General features: G+C 39.1%; 1 protein-coding gene across 1 annotated transcript in view; it reads left to right on the forward strand.

Moving 5' to 3' along the window:
* The window catches only part of LOC121294085 (ERI1 exoribonuclease 3-like), a 66,052-nt gene that overhangs the window by 15,482 nt on the left and 29,380 nt on the right, over positions 1 to 21,190 (forward strand). The window contains exon 7 of the mRNA XM_041217639.1: positions 15,136 to 15,235. Within this exon, the coding sequence (XP_041073573.1) occupies positions 15,136 to 15,235 (100 nt within the window). The remainder of the gene's footprint in view (positions 1 to 15,135; positions 15,236 to 21,190) is intronic.

The following is a 21,190-nucleotide window of genomic DNA, read 5'->3' on the forward strand; positions in this document are numbered from 1 at the left end:
CTACAGTAGCAACAACAAAAGGGCCCCTTCAGATATCTTCAGCATGTGCATTGAAATTGTTCATTTTGGACACACAGGTTATCTTTTTGACTAATAATAATAATATTAATAATAATAATAATAATAATAAAAGTGAGTGCAAATGTCTTAATTGAGAGGTTTTCTTGTTAGATAAAGATCTTCTGGTGTTTTTTGTTTAATTGATAATGAAGGATTTAAGGCATTTGATACGTAAGATATATATTTTTTTAAATACATACCCTCACAATACCGTGTGTATTTTTTTATGACATATAATGACATTGATAAAGACAGCTTGTTGAAACTGTTGTGTAAACATATTCCTAAATTCCTTGATACTTTCTATATTTAATAACAGTTTGTCAAACAGCATTTATCTTCGTGGTTCTGAAAGCTTGTAAGTCATCTCACCAGCATATACAAGTGATAAATAAACCAAAGCTGTCATTAATTAGCTAAAGCTGTAATTAAATAAACAGTAGACAAGAGCTTTCTATTACCCTAGCCACACAACCTAAACAGTGTGAGATTTTAAACCATGTGTTTACCGTTCACTTCATTCGCAGTTCCGTTGTGTCTATGTAGTTCGTTTGAATGTGTCTCAATTTTCAAATCTTTTTTGCTATTTTGTTCCATTAGTTTCACAGTTTACCTGCAGTGTAATAAGAATCAACTGTATCTGTAAAGTCCAACACATACACTTTGTTATTGTTTGTTATATTTTTTGGTCTTGTAAAAATGTTTGATTCGACTGGAAAGCATATGACAATATTCTGTAACTGAGGTGAAATAGTTGTACGAATTCAGTCCTAAAAGTAAAGCAGCTGATAACTGACCACATACAACCCCCTCCCCCACCCACCCACCACCACCACAGTACTGTCCCTAACATCAGAACCTTACTGCCCACTCCTTTCTTTCCCTGTCCTGTTAACATGTGTTGCCGTTGGGGTAATCAGAGGGGAAAAAAAAATGTCCTTTTACAATTACCAGCTTTCTGAATATTAAAATGTCTCGCTGCATCGCCAGGGTTATTTTGATTGGTATTTTAACCTTTGACTACCCTATAAAGCAGGCGGCTCTCTGAGCCAATATTAGAGGTCTGAAATTTAATTCCGAAATGATTCCACATAATAAGGGAGATGGATAATGTATGCATGAAGGATATTATGTTTGGGCTAAATGCAGTTGGGGCCAGGGCTTTGGAGTTGAATAATCACAGCGAGTGAGTTATAATCTGTAGGATAGAAATACCTTACTGTCAGAGCCAAGAGAAGAACTCTTAAATCAAGACGGAATAAAAGGGGGAAGGAGGGAATCGAGAACACGGAGGGCCAAAGGCATCGAACGATGTTCTTTAACGAACTTTCATTAGTTTCTGATGTCCTTTTGTTCTCAGTTCAGCCTCTTCCTTTTCTTTTGGCTTTCTCTTTTTTTTTTTTTGTCTTGTCTTGTCTTGTCCCAGTCTTCGTGGTCCCTCATTGCAAGATAAGCATCTTTCGAGTCTTAGCAGCAGGCTGTGAACCGTGTGTGAAATACACAAACATTATATAACCAGAGCCCTTGCCTTTTGTCTTGTTTACTGTTGTTCTGGTGGAATTAATGCAGTTTTCAGTATTTTTCTTCCCCCATTTTTTCTTAATTGCTTCTTTTGTTTTTTTACCTTGTGAAATGTTATCAGACCAATTAGAACAAGACAGTAAACCCTCCATGAAAGTGTTGGTTTAGTTTAACCCTACTGAACCGCTAAACTCAAATACAAAGCATCGTGATCATATTACAAGTGTAGTTTTATTTAAGTGTTAAGTGTAGCACAGAACATTTAAATAATTACAAAACCGTAACAACAGAAGGGAAAAAAGAGCTCCCTCTGTTTAGAAGTTTAACAAGCTTGTGTTTAAAAAGCATTTTGTGAAACTTCAACACCATGGAACTTAATCAAGATGCTATTAAGATTCTGAATATGCAACTTCATTTTTTACCCCCAGATGATTTGGCAAAAAAGACAAAACACAAGGAAAAGAAACAAAGAGAAATTGATATACAGTACATGAATGTCTTGTACTGTACTCTGCGACACCAGGAAGGCCGAGCTTCCTCTTCCTGAAGTTCCTCACTCAAGTCTCTCTATAACTCTCACTTTCCCCCTCTCTCTCTCTCGTTCTCGCGCTCTCGCTCTCTCTCTGTCTCTCTCCTTTTGTTCTACCCTTGCCTATTTATCACAGTGTGAAGGTTGAAAGAGATATTATTAATCCTGGCGAATGAAGGCAGGGTTAGTGGTATGGATCTCATTGTGAGAGGTGTAATGATAGGAGTCCTCGCTTGGCCAGTGGCCTGTGCCTCTTTGATGAATGGGGAGCAGAGCGAAGTGACTGGCGCTGGCTGGCAGTTTGCTGGGGCGTGCACTTCCCTACCCGCCGTCGCTTTCAGAACACCTCGCCCTGCACGGCCCAGTCACAGAGCTAAAGGAACAGCGGAGAGAGACACACAGACTTTCTCTCTCTCTCTCTCTCTCTCTCTCTCTCTCTCTCTCTCTCTAGCTCAAATTCACTTTTAAAGGGTTTGTTTTTGACTTTCATTGCTTTTCTGAGTCCTTTCTTATAAAGTGTATCTATCTATCTGTCTATCTCTTCATAATACTCTCTTTCTTTCTCACTCACTCTTTCTATCTTTGTAGCTCTCAGCAGCCTTCCAGTCACAATTGTATTTCTTTCTGTCTTGCTTTCACTTAAATTTTCAATTTGATCTGTTTTCTTTCTCCTTTTCTGTTGTCATTTTTTTTATCAGTTCTCATTTTTTGCATCCCTCTTTCTCTCTGAACGTGTTGTGCTCTCTCATCTCACCTCATCTTTTATTTGTTTATTCTTCCTTTTTCACTTTCATTGTTCTTTTACTGATTCTATTATTTCTGTCAGATATTCTTAGCTTTCTTTACCTCGTTTTCTCTTTCTATGTCTTTCCTGTTTTTCTGTCGTTCCTCATTTTTCATTTTCTGTCTCTTTCTTTGCTTTCCTTCATAGTAACACTCCATTTTCTTCATTACTGCTATGAAAATGTACAATCTGGTATTGAAGACTGCAATCCGAACAAACAATTTTTAACAGAGAAGTCTCCAGTTTGTTCAACTGCTTCCGGAATCTCTTTTCTGATACTAAATGACTGTATGTGATCTAAACTGCCAGAGACAGGAGGCTTTGCAGATTAATCATATTGTTGTTGCTTGGTTCTTTTTTTAGCTAGGTTGGAAAATGGTAAACAGTTAAGTCCATAGCCCTATAGATTTAGCCACAGGCTTCAACAGATTGAACAAATACAATTTTACACTTTGGAACACAAACCGGAATGTATTTTTACATCACTGCGTTAAAATATGCCAGTTTAGAAACTGCTAGATAACACATTAATTTTAGCGCAAACAACTTAGTAGAAACCAAGCCAACCTATTAAAACAAGTGTCAGCTGTAGGAAGAAGAACTCCCAAGTAAACAGTGTTACTGTGGACTAAGACAGGGAACAGCGTGAGTTTGACTAGCCAGGATCTCTGAAGCACAGAGAACCAGTTTGGTACACTCCAGGATACAGCACCCAGCTGAGGAGGTGTTTTTGGGAATCGGGGATGTTTTCAAATTACATCTTTACTGCGCATCAGAATCTCTTTGTGTTTTTTTTTTTCCAGGCTTTTCATGTGTCAGTATGTATTGCTTAAGAACTTCATGTCTTATCCTGTACAACTTGCAAACCTACTCAATAATAGACTATATTATGTATATGCTGAGTGATGTTAGAAAGTGTAGAGTAAAATCCACTGCTGGATATACATATACATATGTGCTAGCTAACAAAGTCATATGGACACACATTGCTTCTTTTCAAAGTCTTGTCGTTTAACCCTAACCTTAACCAAGTGCTCTAAATTATTGGTCAAAAAAGATTGTCATTTAAATTAAACTAACATTAGCTAATACAAAAGCTCATGGTATCTGAAGGTACTGTATTCACAAATTAAAACATGGGACCCATATCCATGTGGCATATACGTTAACAGTTTGTCGTAATAAAGAGTATTTTTCTCATGCATATGTAGTAACATTCAGGGGAATGGGGAATGTGTTGTTTACCAGCAGATCTTAATTACCTGCACTTTCTTGCAGCAATAACAATCTCACTTTAACACACGATTTGAAGCCAAAAATCCCCCGCTCCCCAAAACATAAAATAATAATAATGCAATATGATTAGCATAGATTTAATATCACACGATATATCATTATATTATTACCCGATGACAGATGTAATTGAAATACACTTATTGGAGCTCAGAGTTGTGTTTCATTCAATCAGAGCCCCCTCTAGGGGGGGGAGCATGTGGCTAAAAATAATCAGCGGCAGAGGAAATTGCAGGGAACACAAAGAATCGTGCTGGCTGCCAATATCCTGAACTGAAGCAACAGCAGCAGCAGCAGCCCCTTGGCTCTTTGTGCCTCGGAGAGAGAGAGGGAGGGGGGGGAGAAAAGGAGAAAGGTGACCCTGCCCCACTCAACCTTACGCTGGGACAAACTCCTGCATTTTTAGCTCTTGTTTCTAATTAATTCCATAGGTGTGCTTGAAAAAGTCTGGGGGGGTCTTTGGCACCCTCAAAAATAATTTATACAATTTAACCAGAGATAAGTACAGGATGCATCCACTGAAAAAGAATACAGCGCTATTTATGACCCATGTTATTTCCCTGTTTTGTGCTGCTGTCGACTCCCAGGCATAGAAGAATACCCCCTGAACACAAAACTGCATTAACAGAAGTGTCCAAACTTGGTTGAGTGCTTGAAGCTATGAGTAGGCTAAATTTATTTCCAGACAATACTTTATCATTTCTAATAGTAATAAAGTAAATTTAATCTTGTTTCATACAATTTCACTATGTTTTTTTCATGTACAGTATAATGAGATTTTGAAATCATAAACTCAGATTTTAGAAAAGAGAAGCAACACAGTTTCTGCTATCTATATAATCACATTCTTACAAAAACTAAACCTAAACAGACAACAATTTGAAAAACAGGTATTTCTGTCCAAACTAATCTTTCTAATCCTATTCGAGTGAGGTCTTGGAGGATCCAAGCATTGGAAAAGGCCATACCTACATGACAACACAAGCATAGGGACACACACACACACACACTGTAAGCAAAGTAAGTGACACACTCAGACGCTAAGCCCCATGTGCACGCCTGCTTTGGTATGTATTTGTGACAGGACTGACAGTGCATGGCATGACACACTCAGTTTCTTCCATTCTGCCAGCCCGGCAATGTAATTTCCAGCCGGTGATCAGTGTATGAGTGTAATAGCGTGTTGTTAGGTGTCAGAATATTAGACGTGCTAATGGAAAAGCTCCTTGGTGCACATGGGAACACCATTACTGGAGACTGTCACAGCCCGCTGGTCACTAAACTAATGGGGCAGAGGGGAGAGGAGAGAGAAGAGATGAAAAGGGAAAGACAGGACAAGTAGGGGTGTGAGGAAGAACAACTGGATGAGAAGGGGGTTGTGGAGAGTTGGTAGGATGCTAGAAACCATAGCACTGAAAGGTGATTTGGAATATCAGGGTGTCATTTTGGCAAAAATGCAAAGTAGAGACACTGATCAGAGTTTGTTATCCTCTTATTGTTATCCTCTTACTTGGTTTTCTATATTTTATGTACCAATATCTTAGCATGTCAGCAAAGTTCTTCTGAATTTGAACTGAGAGAAGGGGAAGTGAGAGGATTAGAAGGTAGAGTATGAGAGAAGGTTATTGAAAAATGGAGCAGATATAGTTTGATGGATGGGTTGAAAATGGTGACTGCAAGAGAAAAGACGTCATTTAGGCAATGTTGTATAATTTGTAGGGCTGTCAAGCGATTAAAAAAATTAATCGTGATTAAAAAGTTGTATCTGTTAATCTTGGTTTTAATCACATTTAATTGATAAAATGAATGCATACATCTAATTCAAATTAGTTTTATTACTGATATTATTATTATTAGTAGTAGTAGTATCCAAAAAACAGCTCATCATAAAAAACGTTTTTTCTTATTTCTGGATTCATATTGTTGGCCCCACTTTATGGTTTTATATTTATTTTCACAGAATTATACAAAATAACTCCAGTATTTGCTGTTATAGACACAGAATGCCAGGAAACGCCGTAGCGTGTGTTTATTATGTACAACAAAAAAGAAAATAAACAAAAAAAAAAAAAAGAAACTGGCTAAACAAATGTTTCCCTAACTAATAACAAGGCAGGCTAAGCCTGTTACCTCGTCACCAAAACCAAATCGTAATCCAAATCATAACCCAGATACCATTCCAGTAGTTCCTTGTCCAGTTTCTAGAATACACACAATAATCAGCTTACTCCAACTCTCCCAACCAGACTCCTACCATCATGCATAAATAAATAAATACATTTATTTTTAATAAATGTAGTCATTGAAATAAAATTAAAAGTCGGTAGCTGTCCACTTTGTAACAGCTTTGGTAATACAGGGTGTCCTACTAAGCCCAGTAAGCATTACAGCATACACATAAATAATAAATACATAATCACATGATGGAGCAGTAGACATGTACAAGAATCCTCATTATTACAAACTCCCTTAATACCGGAATTTCACTTCCAACGTGGACATGGGCTGAATGCCAACATCTAGCTGAGGCACTTACAGGCTACCCTGTATTGTACTGACATGATGTAGCTTGATCCACAGGCTTGCAGAGACCCTGAATTTAATTAAAAAAAAAAAAAAAATACTATATTGAAACTGGCGGGTTTCATTTGTTGTTCTGTTGTTGCTGCTTGTTGCTGAATAACTGCTGTATTTTGTGAAGTGAAGGCGTGTTTACAGCACGCAGGTTGTACAGCAGACTAGATGCATTCTGTGATACTGGAATTAACAGATACAAGTAACAGTCTTTCTATCCAATCAACTGTTAAAAAAAAAAAAAAAAAAACTCCTATTCATAAGTCCTTCACTTTGTGCTTTGCTCCATTATGCAGTTCCGTAAGTAACTTTCTAGTCAAACAACGACTTCCCTTATTGCATTGCATGCACTCGAATATATTAACCGTCGCAAGGAATTGCGGTATGCTGAGAGTGTCAATTCAGAGGGCGATGAACGTGCGTTAAAAATATTAATCTAAAACTAAATAACATGTTAATCGCAGAAGTTAACTGCGATTAATTGACAGCCCTAATAAATTGTAATAGTAATAAAATCCCTTTGAATTTAAATACAGGATAAGGTCACTTGTTCCCACAATGACAGAAAGAAAACATGCAATGCGAGTGCCCTGGATATGGAAAACTAGAAACCTTATAACTAGAGACACCAAAGCTGAAGGAATCCATTCATTTTTGGAAAGTATAAGGGTTTAAAAACTATTAAGAAATGGGAGAGAAGATGAGAAGAGAGTATAAAAGTGGAAACTTGATGGAGAGAGAGGAAATAATTGTGAGAAGAGGACTGATAAATGGGTAAAAAACAGTCATTGTGGATTGAGTTTTTAGGACAGAAACATGGTCACAGCACATCTGTAAAATGCAGAAGCTTTCAAAGTAGCAAAACTTGACACTATGAATTTAAAAATCAGAACAGACTGTCCCTCCAGGTCAGAGTTGAAATGCAGCTTGTCATGCCACTTCCAGCAGTAATCTTGACATTTTGTATAACAAACTGGAGGTTTGTTCTGGGGTGCTGTAGGATGACTCATGATCATTGCCAATTCTGAAGTAACACAATCTGCAGGAAGTCTCGAGCTATGTCTATCACTAACTGTCTTAGCTAATCTCTCCTACCCTTCACTGATTTCTTAATAGTACGGTACATCTCCATTTTGTAACAGTACGATTGGTTGCTCTGCAGGTGTAAAGTGCCCTCTTGCACTAAAAAGATTTTAAAAGGTGTGCTTTGTATATGTTATAGGATTGTCAAATTAAAGTATTCTTCAAATTAAATGTTATATTGTAATATGCTTTATCTTGTGATTGCCTTTTGCTATATAGACCTCACATTCTATGGTTTGAAAGAACGTACATCTTGGCAATTGTGAATTTATCGCTTGTAGTTTTTGGGGTTATTTCTTTTTCCCGGTTGAAACTAGTTGTACAGCTACTTTAATGTACCTGTCAAGAAGACATTAAGCTGGCCATGAAGGTAGTTAACATTACCTTATTGTCTGGAAGGTAAGATAGTAAAAAATGATTATAAAACAGTGCAAAAATGGATGCCATTTTGTATCCATCTGGCACCATTGTTTAATTTAGCTGAAGAGAGGCCTAGAATTGTATAGGCATAGAAACTGAACTGCTTCCTGTAACCCAAAAAGGGTGGTCTCCAGTACAGACTGGGCAAACTTTAAGAGCTCCCGCTATCACTGGAAACAGAATAGTTTAGGCTCTAGTACTACCAGTCCTGTACCTTTCATGAGCCCCACAATTCATCCTAATTTGTTCCTACCTCCTCTTGTCCCTAGCTGGGAGACTACCCAAGCTCCTCAGCCTGGAAAATCTCTCCATGTCAGGATCCGTGCTGGGGGAAAGGGAGAATATTACCAGGAAAAGCTACAAGATGGTGTCGGCCGGGCAATTGCTTTATCGTGCCTTACCTAGGAATATGAAACTGTGTTGCATGACATCTCACAGCAGGCTGAATAGATATGCCAATTCATTTTGCAGCCTGTGATTTGACAAGCTAGACTGCCTCAGTTGAAAGGCATCAGTCAGACACTTCGCTGCTGTTGCTGTGCCTTTTTTTCGTCTTTCTTTCTTGGTTCTCCCTATTCCTTCTCTGCGCAATCTCTAAGCCTTGCCTCTTAAAATTGAAAACCCTGACGAGCGACAAAAAGAAAGCAAGAAAGACGGAAAGAAAGGAGTAGAAAAAAAAACTAATACCGTTTTAAGTATTGAAAATAAAATGATAAGAGGGTATATGGAGGTTTCTAGAGATAACATTGTGGATATTACAACAGAGATGGAAGAGAGAACAGAAATAAAAAACCCAGAAGAGATTGGCACTGTAAGCTCCTGGCGAGGAGATGACTCCGCAGCTAATACGAGTGTTTAAATATTTGATGCACTGGGATAAAGGAGGATCTCTTTTGATTCGAATTGAGTGTCTGGAGGAGAATCTATTACCGAAAATATTGTGTGATTTGACAGCAAAAGCAGCCCAGTGTTATTCTTCAGTAGTTCCTGCAATCTCCCTTCCCCTTCACTTAAATGTTTTTTTGCTTTGCCTGAGTAAACGCTGATTATCCCTTTTTTAGCAAAGAAGGCAGGGAAAGAGAAAAGAGCCAGAGAGAGGAAATAAAAAAAAGCTAAAATGCCTCAGCTACTAGCTGTTTGTGTGGACTGTCGCTGTCGAGACAAGAACGTGGGTTTTTGTAGCGTGACATGGTTGCCGAAATGCCTGGTTTTGTTGTTTTTATTTTATTTTGTTTAATTTATTTCAACTCAATTTTACTGCTTGTTCAAGTTGAGGGACAAGTATGGAGTGGTCCACAACAAACCTCAGCCAATAATCCTTACATGACACTGCCATTTAGTCCTGGAACCTTCTTAAAATAGCAATCAATCAAGCTAAACCACTGAGTGGTTTTGTGAGGCGGACTTTTGCTTACTAAAGCTAAGTTTAGACTATCAAACTAATTTCACTTGTGATTCAAGCTCCAGAGATAAAAGACTAGACTGTCAACCCACTGCAGGAGGAATTTAGTACCCAGGACTGGAAGTTCAAATGTAAAGGTCTTGGTGATGAAGTGGAACCATTTACTAGGTTTTGACCTGGGTTTGAATCGTATGTCTGCATCACGAAAACACTGCACAGTTTGGTAGTTGTCTCAACTGTGGAGAGGGTTGGCGGGCTCTGGAATTCAGGTTGGACTCATACAGGAAACAAGAAAAAAGCTGATCTGCCTTCTCTTTTAAGCTTTTGCTCTCCTGAAAAATGTAGTATATGATGACAAATATTGATAAAAGTAAACACACACAAAAAAAATGCTTAAAAGCACAAAACAAGCTACTATTTACTGAGGGCTAAGCTGAGACCACCAAACTCATTTCACTTGAAACTCAATTTGAACCCAGGCCCTTTGAGGTGTAGGCATTAAGCAGTCATGCCACCTAGCAATGAACGTGAGACGGTAGCCGGCATGCAAGCAGCGGGACCCTCGGACCCTGATTGACACTGATGTTGTGTTTTGTGTCGGCACCTTGTCTTGTCACATTTCTCCTGCCTGCAGAGTGTCGAGCGACTGCCTCTCAGCCTGATGTGTAAGTGGCCTCATCTCCAGCAGATCAATAGCCCCTGGCACTTCCTTCCAGGACCCAGGAAAAACAATTAAAACCAATCGATCCCGGACGAGTGCCATGAATATGCATGAGCCTCTCCTTGACCTTCAAAACTAGGGGGGCCAGGTGACTCCTCAGTGGTGTCTCTCTCGCTCCCTCGCTCTCTCACTTTCAGTGGCATGTGTTTACAAGAACTAAAGGGCCTTGTTGACAGGCATTATTACTTTGAGATGCTCAATCTGATTCAATGAATCTAAAATAGCATCTTGTTTATATTCAAAGCCTGTGTAACCCCTATGGCTAGCTGAAGTTCATACAATGCAATACTTGTACTGCAAGGAGTATAACATTGGTATTAAAATGAATGAAAGCAGAAATACCATTTAAATATCTGATATATGTATTCAGAAAATTGTTTGCTATTTATTTATTTATTTGAATGTATATCGTCAACAGAATACCGTATAGGGATTTTGGAAAGCATGGTCTTGTCTCATCTATCATAGTCTTGAACTTGTGAATGAAGAGACACTGTTGTGTAAACAATACATTGATTTGCACTATATCCAATAAGGCAACGAGTTCAATTAGATGCAGTTAGATCATGCCACAAAAATAAGCCACTTTACAGAAGTTGTCAAGCCATTGAAGTGCTTCACAATGGTTCTACACAGTCAGTGGTGGCAGAAAAACTGTTTTGAGCAGACTTTAGTATAATAGATACACTGAGACAGGAACAGTGAGTGACAGGATTAATATAGGCATCCACAAGCCTCTCCAGAGGGTGAAGTTCATGACCTAAAGAACCTATTCCTTTGTAATTAGGCCCATGTCATGGTCTTATAACATGACAGTGAGTCTTTATTTTCCTCTAACTTGTGACCCACCCATTCTCTCCTTTTCATACCATCCAAATGCCACAGCCTCAAATGTTTAATCCCTGAGAACTAGTTCATTTGGTTTAACTGTGTTAATGTGGAATATCCCCAGATGTTATTAAAAGCATTAAGGTACGAAGGTTAATGTTAGGGTTGGGGTTATAAAACGGATTTACTAACGTAAATATAAATAAATACAAGAGAAACAAGATTTATTCAGAAATTTGAAGGATAACTTTCTGCAACAGAAAATAGTTCCTATGAACTACTGATACTCAGGTAAGATTTTTCTTTGAGTTGCAATTTTGTGTTCGCAGACATTAATTTTAATGTTTCCATTAACTGTACAATTCTTAAAGTGACTGTCAATTGTTGCAGAAGAGGGACATTGAGGTGAAGGAAGGGGGTTTGCTTTCATCTGATCTTATATTTTTGTTTGGCGATCCTGTGGAGTTTTCCTCTGTCAAGATGTTGCTCCAGCGCGTTCGATTTTCTAACGACGGTTCCCAATAACTCTGCAGGGAGCTGTCCGATCTGTGACCGCTGACTGACATAATTTCACTTGCAATCCAGCGTTGGGCAGTTTCTGTATTAAGATACTGCGGATGCAATGATTGGTGTGTATTTGTGTGGTGTCTGCCTTTCTGCTTATTCTAGGCAACGTTGCTAGGTAATTTACACCCATTGGCTCTAGCCTATACAATACATCACGATAATTAAACATGTTTTGTTCTCCTTTGTTAGGGGGAAGAAAAACGGCAGCTGGATTTGCTGGAAGTTTTGGCAAGTACTTCTCTAGTGATGCTACTGGACAGAAGCCATTTCAAACGTGAATCCGCGGTGCCATTCTTTGTTCTGTTCGTAGGGATTTTTGTGTTTTTTTGTACTTTCGTTAAAGGTCATGGTGGCATACATAACTCCATTTTCATCTGTTTTTATAACACAAGAGTCTGCCAGCAGTTATCAGTTTCCTTCTTTTCCCCTGCATCCAAAATGTAACTAGACGTCAAACCAAACTTTTCTCACAAGACCAACAGCTGTGTCAGGGTTCAGGGATTCAGAATATTTGAGTATTTTAAAAAAATGAACATGCAGCATTATAAAAGTCAATTTTATAATGACTAATAATTAACATTGTGCGGTCAGAACTGATAATCACTGAGCTAAAGTCAACCGAGGTGCCAGAGAATGTGAGTATAAAGGTGGTAGAGCTTCCTCGCCCATCCTCCCACCTATCCACAGAGACTTCAGAAACAAGCTCGTCCAACAGCATTCACCCATGGGAGAGACCTTTAGACCTTATCCAAAGGTCAGCTAACATGTTTCACTGATGGGCTGGCTTTATTTTCTTTATCTGAATCCTCTTAAGCATGCCGTTTTGTGGCCATCTAGTGATGTTACTGTTTGTTTTTCCCCTCTCCTCAGAGGTGAGGAAAGCAAATGTGTTCTGAAATTTCCGAATTGATTCCATGAAGTTCAGATTGATAGGTACCACAGTTAGGACCGTGCTATAAAATGCCTTGATCAGTACACAGATTGGACTTTGATACCAAATAGTAGCCGCAGTAAACATATAGTTTTAACTGTGCTACAAAAGGCCACAGTAAGGATCCAGTCTGGACTGTACTAGTTGTAGTCTATGCCTCAATTACATTACTGCTGTTCCTTGCTTCACAGAGTTGTTAAGTCATACATACTGTAGTGAGACCAATATTGTGTCATTTCATGTGGTCCACCCGTTGTAAACAATTGAAATCGGCTTGACAGTTTTGGTCACTGCCGTATCATGTCCTTTGTTATTTCTCAACCCAAGTTAAAGCCAGCGTGGCAGCATCCCGATCTGGCACTGCTGCCTTGGCAAGGGGGAGCGGGATTGTCTTAAGTCAAAGTGACAGGGTTTCTGTCAGCCAGCTTGGCAGCTCCAAGTCGACACGGTACAGCTGTGCACTTCGCGAGGCGCAAGCTGCCATTTATCACGTTTTCTTAACATCTCTTCAGCTTCATTGCTTCTTTTCTCTGAGCCATTCCATTGTATCGGGGCTGCCTGCACCAGTGTGTGCTTCTGGGATGATGGGAGAGTAATAGCGACAGGCTTGTGACACGTCTGGGTGTGTGTGAGAGTGTTAATGTGTGTTCACGTGGACTTGTCTGCCACTCATATCGAGGCCCTCAAAGATTTTACTTTGATAGGAAGGAATGATTAATGAAATTCCATACTGAGAGTAGTGTGTGCCAGGCACCTTGTGTGATGGGTGCACAGACATGTGTGTGCTATGAGAATCAGTTATTATATCACTAGTATCAGATAGTGTATTGTATTCAACTGATTATATATAACCTGCATCCAGTGGAATACTTGATTGTATTATTCTTGGTTGCCAAGTTTGTACTATTTTGCAATGATGAATGCCTATGAAAAAATGTTGTTTTAAAGGTCCTTCAGATACATATCATTATTTATTTCCTCCTCTAATCCTGTTTAAACATAGTGTAATTGTATTAATTGTAATTATGGTATTTACTGGCTTGTCTGTATGTCATTCAGTGAGTTGTCTAGGCAAGATGGCTCTTTTCACAGTGTTTGTGTGTTAGGATAGGGGTCAGTATTGTTCTGATTGCATTATTGTTCTGATTGTCTCTAGTTGGCTTTCTGAATGACAAAAGTGAGCTGGTAGACTGGAGAATGTCTCCTAAAGCAGTTCAAGTTGTTTGGTATTGTAGTTGTTTTAGGGAGCAATCCCATCACTGATGAATAACCAAGGGCAGACATTCAGTTCTTATTAAGATACAAGTGTAGATGGCACTGTATTGAATTGGAATGTCTGAAACAGGTGGTTAAAGCTTCTAAACTCTATTCAGCCGCCCACTGGTAACAGTAACCAATCAAGTTTAATAAACATGTATTGTACTTTAAACAAATGTGAGTCAAATGAGGGCACGTCAAAACCAATCTACAAAGACAGTCATACAGACCATTGAACTTGTTTAAATGAGACTTTGGAGTGCCACAGTAAACACTATCAGCATAATCAATGCTAGTCAACAGCCTAGTATGAAGCAGTCCTTTCGCCAGTGGCAGAGGTCACATAATTCTTATTCCAGAAGAGTAACCCAACACAGAAGTGCTGAACCTTCAGTATTAGCACATATAGCTGTGTGAAGATTGAACAGAAAGTCAGAGATAGAGATACTTTGATTAAAATGCATTCTCCAGGATTGACCCGTTTCACAAGAATTTCTTTATTTTATTTTTTTTTGTACCATGTTTAACCATACATCCTTGCCATTGCTTTTACTATGCTTGCTGTGCTTCTGTGCATCTATCCTGTATGTACACTTATGTAAGGTGAGCCACATTGACACGATGGGGTTCTTTCAGTTGATCTGAACAGTTGTTTTGCAAGACCTGCCTCTGTTTAAACCTTTGGCATTTTCCATATTGTACTTCAGTACACTAGAGACTTCTGCATAGCTCTTTGAAGTGTTTGTTTTGGTAACATTGGTCGACAAAGGATTCTTTTGTAATGATCTAAAGAGTGTCAATACTAAGATCAGGCGTTGTTTAGATCAAGGACAATTCCAGTGAAGGATTACGAAGAGAAGTCTAACAAGGTATTTGCGCATGGTTAGCTGTGAATAGAATTAAGAGACCGTGGAGCCCTGAAGCCAAGGTGCCAGTGGATGTGCTTAACAGTGTTAATCAGGAAATCCAATATCCCTGCCGTTTATCAGATTCATCTTTTAAAATTTCAGTTGAAAGTTGTTCCAAGTACAAAAGATCAGTGGTTTAACCTTCGAACAACCTGTATTAAATGATGTGGTCAGCTGAGTATAGTTGAATTCTCGGATTGTGAAAAAATAACATTTGATTTTCTCCCCTTGATTCTTGCCCTGTTTTGCCATTTCAGGCGTACAGCTTTGCGATGGGGAGCTGGCCGAAGAGTGGGCTGCCTGCCATGCAGGAGGGACTGAACCTGAAACAGGAGGGGAGGCTTCACAGTGGCATCGGTGAGTGAACTCATCTTACTGAAAATAGGCCCGTTGATACAGGAAAAGGCGTGTGTCTAAAGGAAGGGGCGTGTTTATGTCTGTTAGTAAGTCTGTCACACATTGTTTCCATTTGTCTGGAGAACCGCTAACAAATAATCATGAAACGTATTATTAACATTATTTATAATTGATTGAAATATCAGTTTTGGAAGGTATGTCGGGGTTTCTGTCTGTCCGTAACACATCCATCCATCTACAGTATATGTCACACTTGCATTTTTGCATTTATTTGGAGAATTGCTTCTTCACATTCTTTACTGTTCTGTACAAACTGTTGATATTTGTCATGCTCATGAACTTTATCATCATACTGATTGGTCTAATTTTGAATTTGAATCCATGGCGGGGGATGCATGTAACTGACATTCTTGTTTAAAATGTATTCCTCCAGGTGTTTTACCTTCTTTAAAGCGCAGTACAAGTGTCATTTACTGCTTCTGTTTGAGTGGTGTGACGAGTGACAGGACTGGGTCCTGTTTTTTTTCTCTGTTTGTGTTTGAGCACTAGCTCTCTTCCCAGTGATTGAAAAGCCACAGGACTCTATTCATTTCCACACTTAACGTCTCTGACAGCTTAACTGCTCATTTATCCATCGCACCGCTGAAGTGGAGGCACGGGAGGTCTCAAAATGCTTGGTCATATTTATTCATATTTGTTATTAGCCCCAGACCACCAGGCTCTGCAGCTCAACAGCAGTCTGACTCACAGGCTGGGTGTAAGGAGTTGGAGTGGTCTCAGCTCTTCCCCTAGTGGACAATTCTCTATCTCAGTGCCTTATTCTGAAAAGGTGGTACACAGCTTAAGGATGTTCTGCATTATTTTGTTACCCTGCACACATATATAGGCATCATCATGTATGTATGTATGTATGTATATATGTATGTATGTCTACCCTGCGTATACTACAGAGCCATTTTTCCATTTTATTTCTAATGAACCAGACAGTTTAGAGGGCTGTCACATTTCAGTGGGCGCCTAGCAACACATCATTTCTCTCTGCACTGTTGTCTTGCGTTAGCCATTCAGTCCAGTTTTCTAATTTTTGCTCCTAGCAATTTTAGTTCCACGCGTTGAAAACATACAACTGGATGTAGTGAACCCAATAAGGACACTTGGCTGTGTATCTCTTTCTTTCTTTGTTTCATTTTTTATTGTGCAGCTTTCTTCTGTGGTTTCTCATGAAATGTTATTCACTATGCAATGTATTGTTAAAAAGAAGCTAGAAAGAGCACAGGGACAAATTCAGAAACATGGAGTGGGATTTTAACTATGGAGAATTCAGCACTAGCATGTGGGGAACTGTAGATCTGAGAGCCAGCAAATTCAATAGAGGGAGTTCAGAACTCTGGAGATCTTAAAGGCTGAGGATTTATAACAGATACATAGAAGTGAATAACTTAGCACCAGCAAATTTAATACAGAAAAGTCAGTTCTTGGGATCTGATCTTATATATAAAAAAAGAACATGTAATCCAGAGAACTTTAGTTATATTACTGTATTGCACAATGGATAAACCTCATAGCCTTCATATATGATGTCCGTCTGTTTGTACTCTGCTTAAATTACAGAGTTGACAAAATAATTCCTGTGCATCTTACCTGATGTGTATTCTCATCATTTTGTAGCTCTTCACATTTTCCTATAGAAGAAACACATTGTGATAAATGTGTATTTAAGTCGAGTATAATGCACCTCCTGGAAAGAGTGATTGATAAATTTTGTTCAGAGTAGCTTCTAGCAAATACCATTAAAACAACAAATATATAGAACAAGCTACAAAAATGCAAAATGATAGCAATTCAAATCAGGTAGGATTTACTGGAATTAACGTTAAGTTAAGTGTGTACACGTGCTCCTACTCCTCCTGCAAAAGGAGGATGGTGACATGAGAGACGAGGCCAAAGGTTGAGTTACAGTACACAGCAGCCATTCTTCGTTTGCCAGTACAGTACATTTACAAGTACATAATTACTATTCCACGGTACCCATTTAGTTTGTAACTAAGTTATTGTTTTTTTAGTTACCTTTTTAGGTGTTGAAATTTCCATTCTTTTGTTAACTGCTGTCAGCTTGGTCATTTCACCATAGCATAGACAGTGGGTCATGTTCACAAAGCATTTGCCCCATTGCTAAGTTTGTGGTATTTTTTGATTGCAAAACTAGTAATGAAAAGAAGAAAAAAAAAACTAAGCTGCATTTGATCTTTGTAACATCAATTTGTTTGTTTTTCTAAGACATGGAAATAGTGTTAACTTAGCAGTATGTGATGTGCAGTACAGCTGTAGCTGTCAGCAGACATGAAGCTCGATGAGTTAACTCAGAAAATCTATGTGTGCGTGTGAGCAGTGTCTGTTTGAAGCTGTTTCATTTTATAGCATTACTCTCTTACCACCAAACTGTCAAATCAATACAAGTTAAGGAGATAAATTATTTAAAACCACCTTTTAATTAGTTAGCTATTCCTGAACTGTGGATTCTGTTACAATATTGATGGAGTCTAGCTTTATCTGTGGATTGGAGGCAGGTTTTTTTTGTTTTGTTTTGTTTTCAACCACAGAACTTTGATTCTTTCAGACAAAAGGGGGCCTACCGTTACTGAATCACAGCCAGGAGCAATCATTCTTGGTATTAAGCGTATATTCTTGGTTTTGGTTTTAACATCTTTAAGGTTTGTTCATTTGGTCTTCACTTTTTGTTCGCCCCCAATTAAACATGTATTTTGAAGTAATAGCACAAGGGGGTAAGCAACCTTGACAGTCCCTGATTTTAGGTCCCAATTGATCTAGAATCATGGACTCTAAAAGCAACTAAGTTTAAAGTGTTAACCCTTTGCCTTTTAAAAAAATTTAAGAGCTGAGACGGTATCTCTAAAAGAGTGCCCTAGGCTTGCTCCTATGTTTATTTATTTATATACTGAGGGAGTGTTTATCAGGCTCAGTTGGACTATTGATCATCTCTTGTAATTACTAAAAGCACACAGAAGGGGGTAAATTAGCTTGCCCGGTCTTCACTTACACTGATGAATATTAAAGAAGGAAGAGGCTGTTTGTTTTTTGCCCTCTTCCAGCCACCTCCTCCATCTCTAGAAACATCTATTTGAAAAACAGAACAAAAATTACCTAAAGGATGACATGATACAGTGAAACGAGTAAATCTGAGAGAGCGACAGACGGTGATAGAATGCATACATTTGCTCGTAATGTGCTGTGGCATTCAGTTGCACTTTGTTCTTTATTAAACACTATTATGAATCATTAGTCAATTTGGACACTCCTCCTGAATTTCATTATGCTACCAGTATTCTTAGTTGTTTGTAGGTATTGGAGCCTCTTATGTTACAAATACACATTCCTACGTTCCCATGTTCATATATGCTTTTATATGAATACAAGGAGATCTCTAAGAAGATTTGTGCACAGCTACCAGGGATCTCTCTTCCTTCTGAGCCAGAGCGCAACCAATGCCCCAGCACAGTGTAAATGCTAGAGAGCACTAAGCTGTATTCCCCAGGTCATCACTGGTACGAGAACCTGTTTTCTGTGGGCCCTGCCTAGCTAAATAAAGAAGTCTGTAGCAGCAGGTATGGCCCCGTGGCACTGGAGTCTTTCAGGAGTATATGCTGGAGGATCGCTGACATAGGCGAGCCAGGGCTGAATTTAGTGCAGTTTGCGCTCTAGTGCTACAGCCTGAACGCGCTCGCTCTGAGCGTTTGTCACCGTGCTGCAACTTAACATGGAGACAGAGACAGTCTGCCCCTCCGCACACCACACACTCCGTATGTTGGGAGAAAGATGGCCACTCAAACTGGAAAAGAAAGTGCTCTTAATTTCATCATGTTTTATATACAGTGCAATGTTTGGAACTTGATCGTTCAATTTACAAGGCTGGATTTGGTGGGGTGGCTCAGAGGACAGTTGCTGGGAGGAGAGGATTCAGACTTGGCTGGAATTAGCAGGCTGTGGAAGTGCTCTTCTTTCTGCCAAGTGTTTACAGTTATTTGATGCCCGGAGTAAGACTTTAACCTTAATTACAGCATTACCGGGGACATCTGCATGTCAGTGTACATGAGCTATTGTCAGATTGGGGGTCTCGGCTGATTGTCTCCCCATGGCAAGGACGGCTCAATCAGATGACAGCCTCAATTAGGAGCTGCTCTGCGATGGCCCTCCCAGGGTAACTGCCGTGCCAAAAACCAGGTCCAACGTAAACAGCTATGGCCAAATAGTCACCTAGAATTTTAGAATAATTAAAAAAATATATATATGTGTGTGTGTGTGTGTGTGTGTATATATGTGTATGTATGTATATATATAATGAACATAATTAAGATCTTATATTTAACATCATGCAGTCAAATAAACTATAAAAATTATATTGCAAGTGTCTACCGGAAACCCTAATAATAATACAGTATTTAATGTTAGATTTAAACATTTTTGGCAGTATTTCATTAAGTATATGGAAAACTACAAAGCGGTATGTAATTCAGTTTGTTAACGTATAATGCAAAACCTTTGGCTATAGCTGTATGTGTATAATACAGTGCTCTCCCTTTATATCGCTGTAGTCGGGAACCATTGTTAAGAGACTGTGCTGTTTGTGTTCTGCCTTATAACGAGAATACTAGGTTTAGCGTAATGGCATTGTGGAGCAAATGGGAGCCGTGACCGTACCGCCTTATAACCTGTTCCGCAGTGTAAAGGTCCGCCTTATAAAAGGAGCACTGTACTGTGATTGGGAAACAGTTCTGGTGTCTTAGTGACTGTGATCAATGTTCTGCTCTAAGAGACAGGGTGGCTATAACTGCCTACCACAGGAGATTAACTGAAGAAGATGAGAAGGACGAAGACATCTAAACAGAGAAAACTGTCTGTGACTAGTTAATAGAAACTGAAAAGTAAAAGTAGAACACTTCTAGTAAGCACGAGTCAGTCAGTCAGCCAGCCAGTGCATTATTCCACCGCACTAGCTGGCCTCTCCCGCTCCAGTTAATTTAAATGAGTGTCAGGTCAGCGCGATGAAGTCCGCTGCTGTTAAAAGGGTGTCTGCCGCACCGAGTGTTTTGATGTTGATTGTCTCCCAATCCTGTGTAAGGACCGCGTGCCTGTCACTGCCCGGTCACAATGCATTTACTTAGTGACAGAATTCTAATTAGCTTCTAGCATGGTGTCAGGGCTAGAGAGAGAAGGAGAGAGACAGGGGCACAGGGACACCACTGTCAGGCTTTCTCTTTCTCGCTGGAACAGAAAAAAAAAAGAAACACTGGAAGGGTATTCCAGTTTAGAGCTAACCAATGCTAAAGTATAAGGTGTTTCCTAGAAACAAAACCTCACTTTCTAACTTTGTAAATCCATCGCTTTTCTTCCCAGTTGTGGGAAGGTCTAACTTTGTTTTCTGGTTTGTTTTTTTACAGACTGTAGTTTTTCTTTACAAATGCACTTCCATCTGATGAAAAACCCTTTTACTGTTTTGTTACTGAACAGTTGTTTGTTTTTGTTTTTGTTTTTTTAAAGGGCTATTGTGGCAAAGTGCCCACCCCTGTGTGTATTTTGTGTTATATGTTGTGTGTTAATGTTGGTGCATAGTCATTGGTACACGGGATATGAACGGGTCTGTGTAACACAAGTGTTTAAAATGTATATTTATATTTTGTCACGAGGATTGCACAGCACTTCACGTGGAAGTAAAACGTAATAATATGTGAGCAAAGGGAATTGCACTTGATTAATTCATGCGCAGTTGTACCACGACTCCAATTGAATGATTCACAATCGAGTGCCGGAACAGCTGCATAAAAGCTGCATGTTTTCACCCACTCGGGGTTGTGTGTTCGGTGAGTGGAGAACGGAATTGGAGACGGACGTAATAATAATACGAAGAAATAGTAGTTAAAAAAATAGAAGCTCACCGTG

Source organism: Polyodon spathula, chromosome 18 (assembly GCF_017654505.1).
Source record: "Polyodon spathula isolate WHYD16114869_AA chromosome 18, ASM1765450v1, whole genome shotgun sequence".
Taxonomy (NCBI): Eukaryota; Metazoa; Chordata; class Actinopteri; order Acipenseriformes; family Polyodontidae; genus Polyodon; species Polyodon spathula.